The sequence below is a fragment of the Dendrobium catenatum genome, unplaced genomic scaffold, assembly GCF_001605985.2.
Source record: "Dendrobium catenatum unplaced genomic scaffold, ASM160598v2 fragScaff_scaffold_253, whole genome shotgun sequence".
Lineage (NCBI taxonomy): Eukaryota > Viridiplantae > Streptophyta > Magnoliopsida > Asparagales > Orchidaceae > Dendrobium > Dendrobium catenatum.
In genome coordinates, this window is record NW_021318715.1 from 642037 (window position 1) to 664497 (window position 22461).

Genomic DNA, 22461 nt, shown 5'->3' on the forward strand with positions numbered 1-22461 from the left:
CCACAACCGCCGGTAACTACCTTCAACCGCCGGTACATAACTGGCGGTCATCCGACGGTACCCGGCGGTTAGGCGTCGGACTACCGGCTGTCACGACCGCCGTTACTAGCGACGGGCATGACCGCTGGTCATCACCGGTAACGTGCTGACGGCTTACCGACGATTTACGGCGGTTTCACAAAAACTGCCGACGCCATAATACCGTCGGTCAGCCGTCGGTATCATGGCCGTCGATAAGCCGCCGGTATTATGACCGGCGGTTAATCGGCCGGTACACCGCCAGTATATAGTTGTGGAATTGCCGGCGGTATTAACCGCGGCAAACCGTCGCCGCCTTAGACCGCCGGTACTGAATTTCCTACGCCGAATATTCCGGCGGTCCATTTCCAGCCGGATGACCGCCGGTAATGGTAAAAACTGTCGGTAAATATGCGCGGTAAAAACCGCCGGTTTTGGGTCATTTTCCTGTCGTGATTGACCAGGTTGACCATAATAGATTCATTTGACCTAAATACCCAATTTCAACCTTTGGCATGACATCTTAAACCTCTTAAACACTTTCATGAGCTCACTTGAGATCATTAGAACCCTTGGTTGACCTTGGTTGACCAAGTTGACCATAAGAGGCTCTTTCAGCTCATACACCTTTCTAATGTAATTAAACCTAAATGGCATTTAATGTGGGCTTCAAACTTAACCAATCACATGCATATATCCTAAACCTTTCATAGCCAGCCCAAGCCTTGGGCTAGCTTGGGTCACCCAATTGGGCTAACTTATCTTACCCAAATGAGTCAAAACCTATTCTAAGTAGATATGGCCTACATCGAGCCTACCCATGTCCTCTACTATATACCTTAAGCATTCTTGAGCTAAATCCACCCCAACTAGATCCATTAATGGCCATCAATTAGCTAGAAGTTTCTAGAACCTGAGGCCATGTGCATGTCGTATGAGCAATTGGATAAAAATAGTCCACCTCAAGCTCCTACCTTCTCTTGGACACTTTTATATAATAGAGTGTATTGATACAAATTGACTCAACTTCCTAGTATGGAATCAGGTTGTCAAAATTGCATCCAAATACACTTCTCTTTATAAACACTACAAATTTCATTGAAATGAGATTCCTGCATTTGAATCCTGAGTTTAACCAATGTATGAGTGACCAAACCCTACCACTCCCCTACCTTCCCATAGCCTCTTAGTGTGAGTTTGAGTAAGCTTCGACAAACCTGTGTTGGTGAGAATGTCAAATTCAATCTAGTCCATTTTAGAGCTCAATTCCTAAAGGAGAATTATTCCTTATGGTTAGAAAAACCTAGCCCAACAAAAATCTCCATTAATTGAGTTATGTCTTGAGTTATCACTCAAACATATAGATGATTCATTAAAGGTATGGGACCTTGTAAAGAAAACATTCAATTCATGGTGATCCAACCATTGGATTGATCATTTTCCTCATATAGATCCTTTTGGATCAATTTGATAGGAAATGGTTGAGTGAAATGCATAGATCAAGCCTAAATGTACATACAATCTTAGCTACCTGTGGTAGGTGGAAGTTGAAATTAGAACCGTTTATTCCTCTTGATTTCACATAATAACTCTGATTTTGTCTTATGTACAACTATACAACAGCCCTTAGTTTGATCCTTTTAATATGATCCATTCAATCTCATATCGAATGACCGAGATTAATGCTTATATGACAAAGTGTTCCATTGTTATATGACCAATTAGAGGAAGTCGTGTGGAAAGCGAAAGTGGAATTAGCTATTAACTTTGTAATTACAAAAATCAATGTATTTTAGTTAATCAAATGGACAAAACTTTTAAAGCATAACTATAAAACTTTTAAATCATAAGGGTAACTTTGGTAATTTACAAAGAGTTCTATAAAAAGCTTTGCCTCAGGTGATCAGTAGTCTCGAGAAGCATGATATCACTTTAAAAGGTATGTCACTGTCATAATAAGCTTATAATGTCACACCCCAACTCGACTAGGACTGGTCCTATCGTGTTAGGTTGCGATAGGCCAATCCCAAGAAATAAATTTTAAAAAGATGCTTCAATTTCCTTCTTCTAATTAAACTTTAAAATAAATTGAGACAATATCAGTATTAAAAATATTCATAGTACTAAAATAAACTCATCCACAAAATTTCTTTCATGTCATCAAAATGTATACATAAGATTTTAACTATAGTACATGGTTATGGAACGTATAATAAAATATAATAAAAGCTTGATATGACTGTACAAAAATCAAAATAGAGAAATACCTATAAAATCAGATCAAATCTTGAACTATTAATCAACAAGTTCCTTCTCTTTCTCAGATTTTGAAAATCAAAAGAAAAATTAAAGTGAGCTAAAATACTTCAATAGGCCACAAGCACCGATCTAAAATTTTTAATTATCCTTTTATTGACCATTTTTAAAATATTTAAAAATAATTCAATACAATATAATAAATCACTATATTTAGTAAAGTAGTGAGAACATAGTAGTTATCCAACTTTTAAAATAACAAGGCTGAGTAGATAAATAAATTGAAATTCATATCATAGTGCAGTTCATATTACATTTTTTGGTCACAAATAAAATATCAAAAGATTCTAACCCTTTATGGCTCCCTTTGTGTTTATAGCACCAAAAATATACTCGTAGGCATCATAATATGACATATTTGCCACTAAAACATATATTTTATCCACTATAATATACTTTATAGGCACCAAAATATTCCCAATCATGAATAGAATCTCAAAGAATTATAACCCCTTATATCTTCCAACATGCATAATTCAACCACATAAACATGTATTTCATCACATTGTAGTAATTAAAGCAAAAGTGAATTCATATCATAATTGCACAATTTTTTATAATAGTAGGCAACAAGAAATATGATTGAGAAAAATTTTAAAGTTTCAAAATATAATCAAATTATCAAGGATTATGTAAAATATCATTTCAAGACTTTAATTGTGCTACAATATTATTTTTCAGATTTCATATTAATTTATATTCAATAAAAATCTTACAAATTCTAAAATACTTGTTGGAAATTTTTTTAAAAAAAAATATTCAAAATATTCATAATATATAAAAAGTTATGCGGTAAAAATTTTTTCAGTGCAAAATTATCCTCATTTTTTCAGTAACAAAAATATAAATTTAATTAGAAATTTTGAAAAATTTTTCAACTGAGATAGACACAATGTGAGCTACCTTCATCTGGATATTTTTTCAATTGAGCCAACAACTAAAAATGACCCTAAGTAGCCAAAAACAAATTATATCTCTCTAAAAAGCCTCCAAATCCGTCTCTTTCTCTCTCTATACACCTGTAGCAATTGACTGAATTACACTGCGTGCTTTCCTTTAAATAATGGTATAATCCTAGTTGTAGTATATAACTAATTGATTGAATTACGTCGATGGATAGAGGGTGACAACTCTTAAATGATTATTGAAAGCCACTTGTGAAAATAGACATATTGAGAACTATGATAGATAACAGATGTACCGAAGAAAATACTACATTAAAACTTAATGTCATGCCTTGCTTTTCATAGTTATACTCATGATAATATTTACCTGATAGTATATTAATCTGATTGACAAATTGATAGCTCATTCTATATTAATATTGATACAGTATAACATAATATACTAACATTATTCATTAAATTATATTATTCTTTATCGCATGTCTAATAGTTTGGTAGATCTCTTTTGATTTAACTGATCATATCGATTTTATTATTATTATTATTATTATTTTGAGATTTTATTGCTGATATTAGGTGATGATTAATATTGACTATAACTGAACATACATATTGATTCTTTTGTCTTGTATTGAAATCAATAATAGAGTTTTGATTATCGGCTGGGCTTTTTAGCTTATTATGTGATTTAAATAATTTCAAGTCAGAAAAAGTGTCTAGACAAGTTGGAGAGAGGTTGATAGAAATCTTCATGTTTTCTTTATATTTTTTTGTAGTAAGGAGCTTTGTAATAAATTAGTGATTATGCTGATCTCTTGACTATTGCTTATTAATTTTGAGAGAATGAATATAGTATAATATTTTGAGGTGTGAAATTGTTAGTAGATTTCATTGGTTATTATTGCTATTAATGATTTATAGAAGCTATGGTATATTTTTAAAAAGATAAAATAGATAATTCTTTTAAATTTAATTGGTGCGTTACAACTTTGACATTAAAAAGTTATTCAAATACTCATTATGAAATATGGGTCGAGTACAACACAAATACATGTTCAAGGTTATGATGGTGCTAGTAACATGCCTGGTGAGTTCAACTAACTAAAATATTTAAATAGGAAATAGTTCATCTTATTATATACACTGCTTTGCACATCAGCTTCAACTAGCGATAATCATTGTAGCTAAAAATTATGTTGAAGTGTCTTCACTTTTTAATACTGTCTTTAACTTATTAAATATTATTGGGAGTTCCTATAAAAGAATATATCAACTCCGAGATATACAATATGACAAGATAATAAAGCACTATAGTGTGATGAAATTCTCAAATGTTGAGATTTGAATTAGGAAATAAGCCTTTAACAAGTTGGATATACACAATGGAGCTAACATTATGATTCTCTTATAAATATAATTCTTTTGTATGAATCTTTTATTGATGTTCATGATATAATACTATAAGATGGTTCAAACATTGAACAAAAAATAAAGCTTATGCATTATTTGATGCTTATTAATAGTTTACATATGATAAAGTCTATATTGGGAGTAACAAATGAGTTATCTCAAGTTTTATTAAAATATCATAAATTTCATGATTTTGGTAAAAATTTTAAAGCAAATACTATAAAATATGAGAGACGGTGGATGGAATACTTTGTTAACATAAGTGAGTATTTTTTGTGAGAATAATAATTTAATAATTTCAAATATGACTGATAATTTTGTAATGCAAGATAGAACGACGCGTCATTCTCAAGCAACTACAAATAAACATCATTATAAAATTTAGTTATTTTTTCAGTTATAGATATGCAACTTCAAGCGCTCAACAATAAATTTGATGAGATAAATACTAAGTTACTTATGTGTGTGTCATATTTGAATCCATGTGACTCATATTCAATGATTGACAAACAAAGATTGATATATATATATATATATATATATACCAAAATTTATCCTTCATATTTTTCACATATATATATCTCATTATATTAGATAGTGAACTTGAGATTTTAACCATTTATATGAGATATATTAATGCATTCAACAATTTAAGAGGAAGTAGAGAACTTGCACAAAAAACAATGAAGAATAAGAAAAATGATATTTACCCTGATAACTTGCTTATAAAGCTTACTCTGATATTGCCAACTACTACAATAATGGTTGAACGAGCTTTTCTGCTATGAAAATTGTAAATAATTATTGTGCAGTTGTATAAGAGATTCTTGAATAAATTATTACTTGATTTTTTTTTTAAAGAATATTTATATAGTATTGATAATGAATTGATTGTACAAAGATTTTAAAATATAAATACTTAGAAGGAGAAACTGTATGTGTCATATAATTGCCAATTACTCTTGATTGTAAGTTTTTTATTAGATAATTAATCATTTTGTGATAACAAGTCTAACAAAAAAGCTTTTAAAACCATCATTACTGATCTCAAACTCGGATGAAAAAGATTGAGGATATTTTTAATATTAATATTTTGTGCACCCACATGAAAAAACTCATGGCGCCATCACTAGTTAGAGCCCATCCATCTCCATCTCTTGCATCTTATAGCATAGGTGTTCCAATTCTCCTTCTTTTCTTTATAGTATTCAAATTTTTTCCCTAAAATCTACTCTACATTTTATTCCTCATAAGATTTTATCTCTTGAGAGATTACAAATATTCTAATTTTCAGAGCCTTATAATAAAATAATAATTATTTTTTTTTATTAATATCAGATATTTCTATTAAAATCTCGTATATCTTCAATCATTTATCTTATTCAGAATTTTGACCTTTTCGCGTGCAGGTTGAATCTGCCGTTCATTTCTATCTCCTATTTCAGTCCGCTGTAGCCACAGGGGAAAGGCAAAGCGCAAGAGGGGAGTTCAAGAAAGGGCGGTTCATGAGAAGCTAATGGCGACCCTCCTCTGGAGAAGAAGGCTACCCGGGGTCACATACCTTAGCCAGGTAAATAAGCCGCTCCACTAGGAAAACTTTACCTCATCTTTTATAGTTTGTGTTAGCCTTTAGAAACGCTTTTGCCTCTCTTCTCGCGATCCTGATAGATTCTTCAACTCTCTTGATTGAAAAGAACCTTTTTTATACAATATGTTTTCTTTTTAATCCCTTCACTGCTTACGTGGATGGGGAAAGACTGGAGTTGAATTCACTGAGATGACATTTGAAGTCTTGATTAGGTACCATTCATGTTGTTGTTTTCTTTCCTTAATTTATTGTCTTTTAAGTATTATTGCACTTCCTAGAATAAGGCACTCTTGGTGCATAGTTCTCTCATCTGTATCCTTGATTTCGTTGTATTGATTTCACCTAAAGTTGGGCTTTCATTCCGTCTACCTTTTTTCATAAGCAAACATTGCAAAGTGGGTTCTTTAGGACCGTCTAGTATAATTTTTGGAGCATAGAAGGGTGGTTTTGAAATGAAATGAATGATCTCTTGTTGGACAGGATGTGGGGATGATACGAGGGACTGATGGTGTGGAAGTGTGTGGCTAATAGCTAAGGGGGTGGCCAAGATGGGTTCATGATGTGCGGAGTGATGGGAGAAGATTGTTATAGCGGATGGAGGCTTGTAAAAGGCAAGGGGAGATGAGGATCCAAAGGTGGCAAGAGGTCGTCTTTGGTGGGTAATAATTTTGAGGTTTGGAGAAGACGGGCATAACTCGAGTTTGGCTCCTAAGATTTTTAGCCTAAAAAGGTGAATGAAAATGAGGGGTTGGTGGTATGTGGAGTGAATTGTGGGAGGTGGTGGGGAGGAGCTTCACTTGGAAGGGTGAACCTAAGAGGGAGGAAGAATGGCTTCACTTTAGAAAGGCACCACATCCCTTAGCAAATGTTTTGAATTTCTATACATATATATTTTATGTGGGGATGGAAGATGATGATGGATGAATAATACGATGGAATGGAGTGGAGTGGAGGATGGATGATGGAAATGCCCCATGGTAAACATTCAAGTTGTCATGAAAAAAAGCCCCAAATCTTTCATGAATGATCTTTTACCTTGAAGATGGAAGAGATGCACCTTTTACCTCCTCGTGTTGGAATATAGAGTTTAGATACATGCACACGAATAGATAAACTCAATCATATGATTTCTCATCAAAAAAATTATGTGATTATGCCATGGAGGTCACCAAATTCCCATGAATCCATCTACCTTTAAGTGTAGGGAGAATTCCACAATGGAACACAAAATACAACAAAGTTACCTTCTTTCATTTCTTATTACACTATTTATATTAGAGGGAGATGTGATGACCTAAACTAAATGCTAGTAAGCAAGTTACATTCAAATACGTTTCTATTTAAAAAAGACAAGCAATTTTCACTAGCTTGGAATTGGTAGTTTGACATGGAGGAGGTGGAGGTCGTGAGTCACTTCATGGAGGAAATCAGGAAGTTGGTTCCTTTAAGGGTGGATATGACCCTTGATCAAATGTGGAAAGAAGTGTGACAAAGTCTTTCATGTTGCCAGCTACTTGGCTTAACTTGAAATTTGGAGGTTGTGTTGCCATATTTGATATTGTTGTCGATCCACTGGGGTAATATTGACATCTTGCATGCACAGTTGCTTCTAATAATACAATAGCTGTTAGTTTATGGTGTGTCACTCTTGGAGAACACCTCATAATTAGTATACATCGAATTAGGAGTCAATTTTTTTGAAATTTTTTCATCGGTTTAACCATTGGATATCATCGTAACATCAACCCACAATCTCTCTATATATATGTCTTTTTACTACAAGTTTAATATATAAGCATAAAGTTACTCAGAGACCTTTCATAACCCTATGGACACTGTTTTCATTCTCATGCTTTTGCTTTCCTTTCCTGTAATGTTTTTCCTTTGTGGGCTGTTTTATGTTGACCACCATCATAATAGATATGATGTTTCGGTAAAATTATGTGTCATGCAGTGAATAGTATTTTTCATTTAAGAACTTAACTTTTTTAGTCTATTTAGTAGTTGACGTTCATGTTTAACTTCGTTTTTTTTAATGTTAAACAGGTTTCCTCTCACGTATTCTCTCCTAAATATAGTTCAATAAAATGCTGTAAATATGCTACTGACAGAATTGTTGATATTGGACAGCCAACTTGTAGATCTCATCCCGAGGTAGTGCTTTTAGCCTTATACTTTATTTACTTCTTTGTCAAATCCTCTAAGTTCTATTACCATATTTGTATTCTTTATCTTTGTTTTTGAGCAAAGTTGCTTTCTATTCCTATGGATTAGCAACATGTAAAACTCGTTTTCTTTATAAGTTGAAACTTGAAAGCATATGCCTAGTTCCATATGACTTTTCTTACTTATGAAGTCCAAAATTGATTGACTTATTTAATCCTGAAGGGAATACAATAGTGCTGTATAGAATAAAGTGTCCAGTTTAGTTGTGCTATGTTCTTGTATCAAAATCTTTTCTTCGATTATGACTTCATTTCATCAAACAACTCTATAGATATACTGAATTTCACTGCATTAGGTTTTTTTGGAAGATTCGTGTCTATTTAAAATTTTAGAAGAAAAGGTTGAAGTTTTCTTTTGCGGGCTTGGACCCTCTTGTTATGGCTCTTTAGCAACCTTGAATTGCCAAAATTAATCTATTGCCTAATATATTTTGCCAGTAACGCATGATTCCTACATGTGTTTATGTCCTATATTGTGCATGTCCAGTAATTGTAGAAGTTATTGATTTTTGTATCTTGAAGCTTTGAAGATTTTGTAACTTTGACTGCCAATATCACATGAAGATAATGGACTGATTAATGACAAGGTTTTTAATCTCATGAATAGTTAAACTGCTATATCTTCTGACTTCTGTTTCTTTTATTTGAATTTTTTTAGAAAGTTGGTTGGTTACCCCTGTGTACCAATTATTTGAGAATCATGGTTCTTTTATAGTTATTTAGTGAAGGGGAGATTACTTCTGGTATCTCTATACATGAATACATCTCAAGGCGGAAAAAGCTCATAGAGTTACTTCCAGAGAGGAGCTTGGCTATCATAGCATCTGCTCCTGTCAAAATGATGACCGAAGTTGTGCCATACTCATTTAGACAGGACGCTGATTACCTCTACATCACTGGTTGCTTACAACCTGGAGGTGTAGCAGTTATAACTGATGAGTGCGGTCTATGCATGTTCATGCCAGATCCTGATCCACATGTAAGTCATCAATTGTATTATAATGCTATTTCAACTTCCATGATTCATTCTTATTGGTATTATATTTATTTCGTTTTTGGTGATCTTAATGTATCTGTCAATACAAGCTTGATTGACTGTTTTAATGCTTTTCTATTGGCATGTTTAGTCAAACCAAGTATAATCAATTGCAATTTTTTTGTTCCAGTAAGTTTTTAGTTTGTCTTTCTTGTTATATTGAATCTATTTTGTAAAGGATTTTGTAACCATATTTAATTTGTGATTGTGCAGTGGTGCCTCCATTCCTATGGTGGCTAAAGAGTAATGTTTTCACACAAGCTATCAATCCCAAATCAAAATCAGCTTGAGACTATGCCATGAAAATATTTGGATGTTAAATTTATTAAGGGCCTATTTGGAATAACTTTTTTTAAACGTGTTTGTTTAACATATTTTTAACTATTTTATTTTTAGAATTTTAAATGAGAGTTATTTTTAAAAACACTCAAAATAATTTTGAGGTGTTTTGAGCATTTAAAAGCAACTATCACCACCAACCGATGCCACCATCACTGACATCATTGCCACTTCCCCGTCAATGACTGCTACCACCACCAAATAAATCAACTTATTCGATGTTAAGTAAAAATAAAAAAAACAATATATTTTTAAGGTAGTAATCGTATTTTATTTCATGTGAAAACATAATCAAAATAAAATAAAAATAAAAATAATAAAAAAACAAGAAACAAAAATGATCCCAAACAACCCCCAAGCTGTAAGGATTTATTTGTGCATCAAGTATCTGTAGTTAGCAATAGAGTGGATGGTCTAGATGATGGGAAAAAATTGTCATAATTTTATTGGTTTAAGAATATACTCAAACAATAAGTACTTTATGAACATGTAATTTTATTGTAATTATATTGCTTATAGCAATTTCAGTCATTTGATTTCACAAAAAATTTACAAATATCGGTGAATGTAGAGTCCATTTTTTTCATGCTTGAAAAGTTGTTGTAATTTAAAAAGCTGACAAATTGTTTCCCGATGTTCTTACACTATATACCCACAGCAACTGATTTCTTGCACTTGAATTTATTACTCTTAAAATATTTTTTATAAAAAACTGAATTTTTCTCATACACTAAGATAGCTACTTTCGCTCTTATTGATTGGCTTTTTTTTTTGTCCATTAGATTTGATCAAGGAACCTAAAATTGAAATCAAGGCCGTTAATTTTGATGCATGCTATTAGAAATAACTAGAAATTAAATTTCATAAAGTTTCATGATACTTTGGTTTAGGATTGTGCTTATGAAAATAATGTGCAATGTAGAGGTGATGTTGTAAAATGTTGGTATAGTTGTTAAAAATCAAACCATTAATCCTATCCTAAATAAATACTGGTTGTTCCGTTCATTTGAATTGAATATATATTGGTATACATACTATAGATTGGAGTTATATATTTATTGGGTCATTTGTAATAGTATTCAAAGTACTTGATTGGAAAAAAAATAGTGTTTAGTTCATATAATTTCATTAATTGACTAATTTCAATTGTGAAGATTGAATAAGAAGATTATTAGTTTTGATTTATTTTTTCATTGCTAAAAAATCTAGGTATGTTGAAAATGGTGTTCTCAATCCATCGGGCCCTCTATCTCTATTTCTCTCTCTCTAGATAGAAAGAGAGAGAGAGAGAGAGAAATGCTTATCATCATGGCCCCTAAGATTTGTACCATGTTTTACATTGGTACACCTTTTTTAAAACTCTCCACTTTGATTCCTAGTGCATTTTGAGATTTCACGATGATCTTCTAGCTTAGTTTTGGATCTTTACATAGGTTATTTTTTACTAACAGTTTCATTAATTTGCCATAATGATTTACTGAAATTTGAATGATGCAAAGTTTCATAACCACAAAACCTTCATTCTAAACTTTTTGTGTTGTTCTAGGGTTTAGCTCTCCAACAATCCTTCTAAGATTCAAAAATAAACATTGGAGATTTGAAGAGCTCTCTCAACCTTTAAATTAAATTGCGTGCAGTTGAGAGCTTGCTATTCATTAATCTTACCATGCTTCGGGTCTCATAGTAGAGGAAAAGCTTCTTTGTTTTGGAGTTCTATACGCTCCCTATTGTTTTTTTTTTTTTTGAAAGAAAAAAAAAACAATAAGAAACTTCGATTTCGGCGAAAAAGTTGTATGAGATATTTGACATCATTGGTGACCAAAGATTAAAGGTGGGAGCACTAAGGAAGGGAAGATGAGGGCGAGGCCTATATTAGAATCATATAGGACCGGAAATGAAGAGAGAATATATGGCTATATCTTGATTTTTTTTTGGTCAATTGAGAGTTATGTTAATGGAAGGAACATCATGAAAGAATTTTGAATGTGAGAGAGCTAAGTGGAGAGTTTTTTAAAAATGTGTATCAATATGAAAACCAGTCCAAACCTTAAGAACTTGCATGACCTTTACCTTTTTTATTGTGCTTTTGTTATTTTCCTATTTTGTGTTACAAATGCCAGTCAAGTCCCTTACTCTTCGTCTATGCTATTGATATTTGCTATGAACCGAAGATCATTGAATTTTAAACCACTTAAGTTGTTCATCAACTAATTTCAAAATTACTAATGTATGATCCAACTAATTTAATACAAAATTTCTTGTTGTAGACATCAACATTTTAAATAAAATTGTTTATTTTATACCTATGCATTAATATTGTAATAAAAAAATTGGTTATATTTTTTGGAAGCAAATCATTAAGGCTCTTTTTTTAATACATTATTTCTACTACATAGTGCAATTTTTTCTCTTATGATGTACAGCAAAGTTAGGGCTACTAGTATGTCTGAAACTCGAAACTCATTTGAAATTTAAGACACAAAATTTAAATCAATATGCTTGAATCAAAGATGACTATCTCAAATAAGTTTGATTCAACTTGAAATATATATTTTTTGTGTGTTTTGTGCGTATGCATGTATGTTCATTAATAATTATATATATATATATATATATATAATCTTCATTATTTATGAAAATATATTTTGTAAAATTAATATACTATGGTCAAATCAACTCTAAACTTGACTTGCAATCCATCATTGTGGACTCAACTTAAACCTGGTTTGAATAGAAATTAAAATATTCAATTTCGATTATAAGTCAACTCTCTCAAGCTTAACTCAGTATCACAATTAAACCAGTATATCGTTGAATATCATGAAATTATTTTTCTTGCTAGTGTAGATTATGACTATTAAAAATGAATTTTCAATTATTTAAAATCCTATGGATTGAAGAATGAGTCTGCCGAATCAGAGCCTGCTTTCTATATTCCCGCAGGTATAAATAAATAAATAAATATAGCATTAAACGGCTCCACCATGCCTTACGTGTGCCCCTTTAGAATCATCTTTATGGACTTGGATTTTGACAAATATGTAATCATACAAAGTGATTTTCGGTGTTTCTAGGAAGGTTTGAAGTATTATCTTCAGTTTTACCATGCTTAACAGAATTTTTACAGTTTTATTGGTTCAACGCTAGCTTTGTTTTTTTTGCTTTGACATATTTACCATTTTTTCCATGTATTCTGAAGGATGAGGCTTGGCAAGGTCCAGTAGCTGGAGTTGATGCAGCTTTAAATTATTTTAAGGCCGACAAATCATATCCTATGAGCAAATTGCATCAGGTTAGTCTTCATTTTATCTCATTCATTTCTGAATCTAATCCATGCAAACAAAACTATGGTATTCCGGCCATAGTTCTCAATGTATGTGATGGAGCTATCAATGATTTTTAATAAAATCTTGTGATTTAATGTAGTTATGCAATATTCGATCTTTTGAAGCTTACATCCATTATTCTCTATAATAAATATATCGGAGGTATCTAGATTTGTTGTAGCTTGTAGTTATAGGGGAATATGATTTAAGAACCATATAACAAAGTTATTGATGAGTTTATTGGAATATGGGCTTTGAAAACTCATGTTGGTATTGAAGAAATGCATCAATTTGGTTTTGTATTTGATATCTACCATGGAAGCTATTCATGTTCTAAGAAATTAATGAAACATAAAAGAGTGCAATGAAAAGAAGTTTATATGATTTTTTTTTTGTTTCAAAAAGATTTGTTTAAGTAGCATATGAATGGATTTGATAGGAATTGGAATGAAATTGTTTTTCTTAACAATATGTTGGCAATACTAATTATATGTATAATGTCTTGTTACTTTAGAAGTAATTGAGAGGTGATTGAAGTGTTTTCAATCAAAATTAGAATATATCAAAAATCAATGTCAAATTCATTTTTTTTGTGTTTATTATGTGTATGCTTGTAAAAGATATTTAAATTGGGATACTTGGTATGTACTAATTAAAAGATCTAATTTTTATTGGTTAAACCTCATGAAAAGATAGAATAATGAAGAAAATTTTAAGAAGATAAGAGTTAAGTTTAATAGAATAAAGACTAACTACATAATATGTAATTTTATGAATGCAAAATCAATAATTATTAGTCAATATTATTGAAATATCACGTGATACTTAGGTATGATTGATTTAAATACCTTGACTATATTATACCAAAACAGTGGATTTTGATGAGAATATAATTTCTAGAGTTAAAGCTAAATGGTTTAAAGCAATAAACATATGAGGATTATTAATATGATAAAATATTATCTTGAAGACTTAAAGAATAATTATGAATCGCAATTAGACTGGGCAAGCTAAATGGATCTAAGTTTTGAGCAATACAGAAGTCTCATGTTGAATTAGTAAAAATGAAATTATTAATATGGATGAGCAATGAAGTGTAATACTGATGCTTAGAGTAGCATCTTAAACATTATTTGTTTTGGGATGTTCCCTGTTTTGTAGAAAGTACAGCAATAAAGATTGTACAAATTCAGAAGAATTAGTTAACAAGAGTTACAGAAAATTGAGTTAACACCTCGTCTTACACTCAACAAGATTAAATAGAGGACTCATGAAGTTGGCTCTAAATAATTAGGATAAGGCTACATGGAGATGGGTGGTTTGGGAGGATAAGTAGGTAAAATAATATGAAGATGTTTGAATGTGAAGAGATAAATTAAGATTAAAATCTATACTCTAATAAAAAGTGGCTTACAATCTTTTTCTTATATATCCTAACATTAATATGAAGTTTTTCATCTCAATCTTCCATTTAGAATAAAAAAATTCTAATTCTCCATGCTCGATCACATCCTTTTAATCGATGCTTCATTATTTCTAGGACATTGATTTGATCTGTAATCATTGACTTCCATCATGAATTATAGTGGTTTCAATTTTTAGGCTTCTCCTTGAGGAAAAGAACCTTCTTCTTTCGCTCTATTTCTTTTTTATTTTTTCTACTCATTTATTAAATGTTTTAAAGACGTGGTCTCCAATGCATTCCTTCTTGGAGAATATACACTCTTACATGTATGTAGGACATTTCTTGTGATAGGTGATTCTTTACCTATAGATATTTAAATTTTTAATTTATAAAAATGGGTGTCTCCCTTTCATCTTAAAAAAATGGCCTTTTTATCCATAATTATGATACAAATCTTCAACTCTCAAATGAGATACAATTCTTCACTGTAAGAAGATCCAAATTTCTATGATGCCAATTGATGCAAATTCTCATTTTTGGCAAGAACAATGGTATTAACTTTTGAAGAAAATGTAATCATTTATATTTGCGCATTATGTCTTCAACAAAATGCCCAAGAATGACCATTAAAGGGAAAAACTATTGGAATTTCCCATGTTTTTTGTTAAGATCATGTATGTTATCAAATAAGTGGAAAAATATACATGCTTTTAAGGAATGGCAAAAACTAATTACTACTTAGACTTTCTGTGTTTATGTGGAAGCTAGAGGTATTTTAACAAGGGTGATGAGCAAAGAAAAAATTATAACTTTTGATAATTTATATTAAGCTAAGTACCAAGGAAGAGAGAAAAGGAGATGTTTGAAGTAGCTGAGGAAAGAAACAAGAGTTCGTAACACTTTGACCAGTTATGTACATTATAAGAAATGATGATGAGATTTTTATTAAATATGAAGGCATCAATGAAATATAAAAATGTTACTTTGAGAAATTATTAAATGAGAATTTTAGGAAATAGTTTATAGGAATAACATAATAAATAAAATAATCAAGTATATTATAGATTAATCCGACAAATGAAGTGGAGTGAGCTTTGAACAATATGTATATTAAAATATGAATATTTATGATTTATAATGGAGTAGTTTGATTAACACATTCTTTAATAGAATTTTGAAGATATGAGGATGCCAAACAAGTTTTGATACTAATATTTAACTACAAGGGATTTTTTATGATTTAATATTATCTAGAAAAACTTACGGGTCATACATTGCATTTGTAGGAGTGTGTGATTTGATTTGGACTTCAAAAAATTATATTGATATTAAATTACCGGTTTGACTTTAGATAGGAATGTCTGCTGTGAAGGTAATTTTTGTGCTAAGATAATTAACAAAACAATATATGGGGGGTTTGTGACTTTGAGCGATCAAATCATTAATAAGAGTACACGTTTTAGATATCTTGGGTCTGTTCAGAGTGATGGTGAAATAGATGGGGATATTATTAGTAGAATTCAAATTGGATGGATGAAGTGGAGGAATGCATCGGGCTTGTTGTGTGATAGAAAAGTACTACTCAAACTTAAGGAAAATTTCTATAAGATGGTAGTTAGACCCGCAATGTTTTATGGCGTAGGATGTTGGCCATTAAAAGAGAAGCAAAGTATTAAGTTAAGTGTTGCAGAGATGAGGATGCTCAGGTGGATGAGTGACTTTACTCTTAGTGACAGGATACGAAAATGAGCTTATACGTGAAAATGTTGGAGTAGCTCCAGGGGCAGATAATATTATAGAGAGTCGCCTTAGATGGTTTGGTCACATAAAATGGCGGCCTTCCAATGACCCGGTTAGGTGAGTAGATGTATTAGATTTTTAACATATGTTAAGAAAGGTAGAGGTAGACCTTAAAAGACTTTGTTAGAAAATAATTGAAATGACCTTTTTTTTATTAGATCTAAATGAGAATTTGACTCTTAACCGTATACAATGAAGAAAAAAGATTGATGTAGCCAACCTCAAGTAGCAGGATAAAGGCTTAATGTTGTTATTGTTGTTGTTGTATAATTAATGAAAAAATATAATGAGTAAAGAAATGATATTTATATGATTTTATTGATCTTGATATGCATATGATCAAATGCCTATAAAATATTATTTGCTAAATATCACGGAATAAAAATTATTTCAAGGGTATATTGAAGTTATTAAATATATGTATGATGGAGCATTGCATGATATTAAAAGTATCTATAGACTAAATAAAGAGTTTTTGTGCCCCATGAATCTAAATGTTCTCTCATGTTCTAAATTTACTTGTTAGTGATTTGATGATAATGAACTTGTGCTTATTTATCAAGTTGCTGTCATGATAATGATTGAGTCTTACTTAAGTTGTGTTGGATCTCTAGCAACCTAGAGATGAATTTCAAATAAGCAATTAAAAAAATTCATTGTTATAATTGTTGATTCAAGGCTTACTGCTTAGTTTAGGGTTTTTGGTTTTGAATATAGTTGAATTAGAGAGGTCCTATAGCCAATTTTTTTGAACTAACGCTAATTGCTTAAAAGACTATTTTTACAGCCAAACATATATATATATATATATATGTGGTTGATTAATTTTCCAAGAGAAAGCTGCTTGGGACGTGAACGCTGGTGGTTGGTGTTAAACTATGTAAAAATCAATTTGCATTGTTTATTAACTTTATCTTGCCTTTACATTTCTAAAACATTACTTGGTTATCTATGTTCTGATTTGAATGCTTCCAAGTTTATATGCTAATCTTGATTTTATAAATATGATTTCTCTCAAAGTTCGTATATCTCTATTTAGCATAACATCTCTCTATCGCCATCATGTCGATTGGTTCCCTTGTGTATGCATTTTTGTTTAAGTTAAATTATCTGTACTACATTGTGCTTGCTTATGGCATGTGGAATAGAAGATCTTTCAAGCTCTGAGTGTAGTGTGTACAATGAATTCACCCCTCTTATAGTATAGCAATAAATATGCCATTAATAGTCAAGTTCATGATAAAAACAAGAATATTAAGATGGATATGTGGCAAAACTATGAATAATAAATTAAGAAATGTTTATATTATAGAGGGATAATGGTGGTAGCATCTATTAAATATAAAGTAGTGAAAAATATATTTGGGTTATTTGGGCATATATCCAACGAAGGGTAGAAGATACACAAATATCGTGGGTATAAATTGAATGATTAGAAAAAAATAGTAGATTGAAGGTATTTGGCTATAAGTTATGAAGAGAGATTTGCATAAAATAGGTCTAACCTCATGCAACGCTTGACAAGGTTGATTGGAGAATCAGGAGTCATAAATCCAGTCCCAAGTAGTTGGGATAAAGCTAATGATAATGTGGGTGATGCATGTCTGTGTTTGGTTTGGTTCAAATGGGGGTGTTTATGGTGTTATGTGACTTCATGATTGCCTTTTTTTAAAAAAAAACTCATGATTACTATTGATGCAACAGAGGCTTTGGTCCTTCCTTACCATTAGAACCATCTTTCAGAGTAAGGATCCATGTTAAAACTGTCACATTTATGAAGTCATGGCTCTTACATAACCTGTTTTGTTGCCTGGATAGATGAAAGAACCTTCAGTATCTTGTATTACACTGGGAAGTTCAACTCTAAAGCTTCAAAGATAAGCCAACAAAATACTACTTTGACCAAAATTTGGAAGCTTTAATCATTTGAATTTTTTTTCTTTTTTTAATCCTTAATGATTTAGATAACAAAAGGTTCTATCATTGTAATTGTCTTTAGGGCATGTGAAACAGTTGGTGATTTGTAACATTCTTAAAGCCTTGATCATCTTGAAAGTCAGATATTACGAAACACATTACGATGACATTTAATTCCAGTTTGGTTCGTAGGCCAAGTCTAAGTGAATGTATGTTGTGACTACCACTCATATCTTATGGTGTTAGTTGGGTCAGTAAATTTGCCTTATCAACAATAATAATTCATAATCTGTATATATAATGATGGAGTAGAAATTGTTCGAAATGGTTTGCATAATTTAGAGTTAATTCCTCCTGTAGAACTCGACATGGATTTATTGAGAAAAAGGAAAAGTTGAAGCCTAAATAGAACGTGAAGGCTGCTGTAGGTGATGTTGATATTTGATCATAAGAAGCATTTTACCCTCTTGTCCATTAATTTCTTTGGTTATCTTGTATTAAGTGCTACAGAAGTAATGCTTTCTTTGCTAATTTGATCAAAACTACCATTGTCAGAGCAGGTCCTTCCAGAAATGATTGGTAAAGCATCTAAAGTATTCCACAATAGAAATACAGTCTCAACATCTTATACTGATCTGGAATCCTTTCAGAGGGCAATGAACAGTGGTAAAGTAAAAGACCTCTCGTACTATACTCATGAACTTAGATGGATCAAATCTCCATCTGAACTAAAGTTAATGCGGCAATCTGCATCGATTGCATGTCAGGTATGCCTTTTCAAAATACATTACATGTTAGGTTCCTTGAAGATTTTTATTTTTATTTTACATCATTAATCCTTAAAAACTCGTTTATGTACTTGGTTTTTTTAATATAATTTTATTTTATTTTTTAAGCTATCCTAGGCTCTTTTGACTTAATCTTAGACTAAAAAGTTTTGCTGATAATCTGATTCTATGATTGTAATGTCTAATATTTGGCCTTTTTTTTAAACTGTCAAGTAGTCTCTGTTGCAAACGATGTTATTCTCAAGGATGAACCCTGAAGAGAGTAAGTTATCTGCCAAGGTAGAGTATGAATGCAAAATGAGAGGTGCTCAAAGGATGGCGTAAGCATTTTTAATCATTTCAATCTTTCTTTTTATTTTTTTAAGCTTATGTATTTTTCTGCTTTTTAAATTATTTTTCTTAAATGCTGTCAAATTGATTCATAGTTAATGATTGCACTCTTTTTATTTTTTTTAACTTCTAAATCTCTCTAGGGGCTATTTGGCTACAAGTAGGATTTAATAAATCCTGTAAAATTAGGATTCTCAAATCTTATGTAGGCTAAATCTTAAAAATTGTTTAGTCTGATAGGAGTTAATAAAATTTAATTCAAAAAATTTGTTTAGCTACTTGTTTCAGGATTTAAGAATTTATATAATTGGGAGTTATTATTATATTTACTTTGTTTATATCAACCTTAATTAAATTATTTAAATCATAATTAATCTAATTAAGTATATCAATTATTAATTAATTAGCAATTTATAAAGCTAATTAAATTATTTAGAAAAATTAGATCAAAAATAAAAAAATAATCTCAGGTAACTTAAGATAATAAAATTTTAATTAACTAATATTAATTATTAAGATTAATTTAATTGCTTAATTAACGCATATATCTAATTTATAAGATTGACTATTAATAATTTTAGTTGATAAAACTTTTATCAATGCTAACTCTCTTACTTAAATTATGATTAGTATAAATTAGTATCATAATTATTCATTATTTATAATTAATAAAACTAATTAAACATTATAAATTTTATTAAATTAAATTAAATTAAAATTAAAAAATTATATTGTATTAATTAAATTAACATATTTTAATTAATTATTGTTAAGATTGAATGTAATTTTTAATTGATATGTCTTATTTAATTATTACAAAGTAATATTAATAATTTAAAAATATAAACCCCTCTTCTTTCTTCTCCAAATGCCCACTACTCAAATTCCTAGACTCTTGGGTGATGAAGAAGTGAGGAAGTCATGACAGGAGCTTGCTAGAGAATGTATCGATGAGACTAAAGGTGTAAACGAGTTGAGTCGAGTTTTGACCTTATTGTGCTCGGCTCCTCAGCTGGAAGGTGGGCTCAAACACGAGCTCGAGTCGAGTTCAAAAAGCGAGCTTGAACTCGGATCGTCCCATTATAAGCGAACTCGAGTTAGCTAGTGAGCTTCCGACATCTCGTCACAGTTGCTCTTGGTCGTCTGCGCTCGTTCTACGCGCAGACGAGCGGTCTTCTTTCGCGCTCGTCCCATGCAGCACGCCTCTTGCGAGTCGTCATCCTCGCTCAAGCTGCAAACTCCATCGAACCTAGTGCGTCCGGTCGACGAAGCTCCTCAATCCGCGAACATCCAACACGAATGAGCGTGATTTTAAGCGGACAACCGGTCTGCAAAATTAAGTGGGATTTTAAAATTAAGCGAGATTTCAGAAATATTACTTTTTTTAAACTACAAGTGGGATTTGAGCCGGCTTGTGAGCTCGTGAGCCGAGCCTTGTCGACTCATGAGCTCAATAAGCTCGGCTTGCAAGCCCATAAACTAGTCAAGCTTTGCCGGCTTGGCTCACTTGCACTCCTAGGTGAGACCGACAATATGTGAAGAAGAAGAAGAAGAGTTCATGAGACTTGCGGATTTGAGTTAAATTAGCCCAATGCCAGGATTTACTGAATTCAGGATTTAAGTCAAAATGGAGGGGAAATGGGGTTTAGATTCTATAAGATTTAAAGTTATTATTTTGGCTGTTTGGCAAGATATAGATTAATGTTACTTATGTCTAGATAAAGTCTTGCTACCAAAATTCCCCTTAATTCAACACTTTCCTTTTAAATTTAATAATTTGGAAAAAAAATCATTAACACCTCTGCCTCTTTGCATCAGCATTCGGTCCTTAGCTTAAGTATTTTCCTTTAGATTTTAATGATTTCAAATCAAACTACCTCTTATGGCCAGTGGTCATGGAAAATTGACTCGAACTATCACAGCTCGACTCAAGAGCTCAAAATGAATTGAGGCTAGAACAAATACTGGAGGAGTTCCTAAGCCACCATTATCAAAGTATAAGTAAAAACATAATGGTCTAATATGGACAAATCATGAAGTCTTATATGCATTGCATTGCAAGCATTTCATATAATAGTTGGTAAGTGGTAACAAAGGGTGATCATCCAAAGTTTAGAGCCGCTGCACATTGATTTTCATTCAATATAATTGTAGGATATAAAGCATTTCATATATATGTAATGTCCAGATCCTTTATCATATGTTCCTCATTGCAATGAGAATATCATTAAAAAAAATATTATTATGAGCTTGCAAAGATAAGAACGAAAGACTTGATTCAATAAGGCCTAAAAAGTAGATGGCGCATTTGTGAGTCCAAAAGGCGTTACTAAGAATTCAAAATGTCTATCATGTGTACGGAAGGTTGTTTTATGGATGTCTTTTGGGTGCATTCAAACTTGATGATAATCAGAGCAGAGGTCAAGTTAAAAAAAAATGGCACCACGTAATTCGCCTAATAACTCATCCACTGTAGGGATTGAAAATTTATCTTTAATAGTTAGGGAATTAAGTGCTTAATAATCGACACAAAAACGCCAAGTGCCATTATGTTTTTTAACCAAGAAAACAGAATTGGAGAAAGAGCTATGGCTGTGACAAATAATGCTTGATTATAACATTTCTTTAACTAACGGTTCCTTTCCATCTTTTTGAAAGTGAGGATATCAGTAAGGATGAATATTGACTGGTTTGAAAAATTATGGAAGGTTTATAAGGTGGTCAATAGAAATTGGTAGTGGGTAGGCCTTGTGAAATGTCAAATAAATGTTTAAATTTTAGTAAAAGATTGAGAATAAAATCAGGTAAAGTGTTAGTGATGGATGAAAGTGTGTCGTTAAGTGATTTGATATACTGGGTGTCATTAATCAAAAGATGAGAATAAAGGGTAACAATTTGTATCTATGAAGAATGTGATAATAATGCACAAAATTGATGTAGCGATATGGGGTCAACAATTAATTGTGGTTCCCCATAAAGAGTAATATGGTTTTTCTAATGAAGGATTACATGGTGAGGTCAAGTAATTATTTAATACTAAGCCTAATGTTTAAGTCAT

At 31.4% G+C, this 22461-nt stretch overlaps 1 protein-coding gene across 5 annotated transcripts in view; it reads left to right on the forward strand.

Annotated features, from left to right (window-relative positions):
- Positions 1 to 6047: 6047 nt before the first annotated feature.
- The window catches only part of LOC110105307 (intermediate cleaving peptidase 55, mitochondrial), a 36599-nt gene continuing 20185 nt past the window's right edge, over positions 6048 to 22461 (forward strand). For 4 of the 5 annotated variants that reach the window (XR_002304128.2, XR_002304129.2, XR_003700177.1 and 1 more), the window contains exons 1-6: positions 6048 to 6219; positions 8284 to 8391; positions 9178 to 9441; positions 13037 to 13129; positions 18846 to 19052; positions 19290 to 19393. Coding sequence is in view for 2 of the 5 variants with exons in the window: in XM_020834748.2 (XP_020690407.1) it covers positions 6166 to 6219; positions 8284 to 8391; positions 9178 to 9441; positions 13037 to 13129; positions 18846 to 19052; positions 19290 to 19393 (830 nt within the window). In the remaining 3 variants the exon portion in view is untranslated. Of the gene's footprint in view, positions 6220 to 8283; positions 8392 to 9120; positions 9442 to 13036; positions 13130 to 18845; positions 19053 to 19289; positions 19394 to 22461 lie in introns of those variants that run through there. The other variant, XM_028693309.1, reaches the window with a different exon arrangement.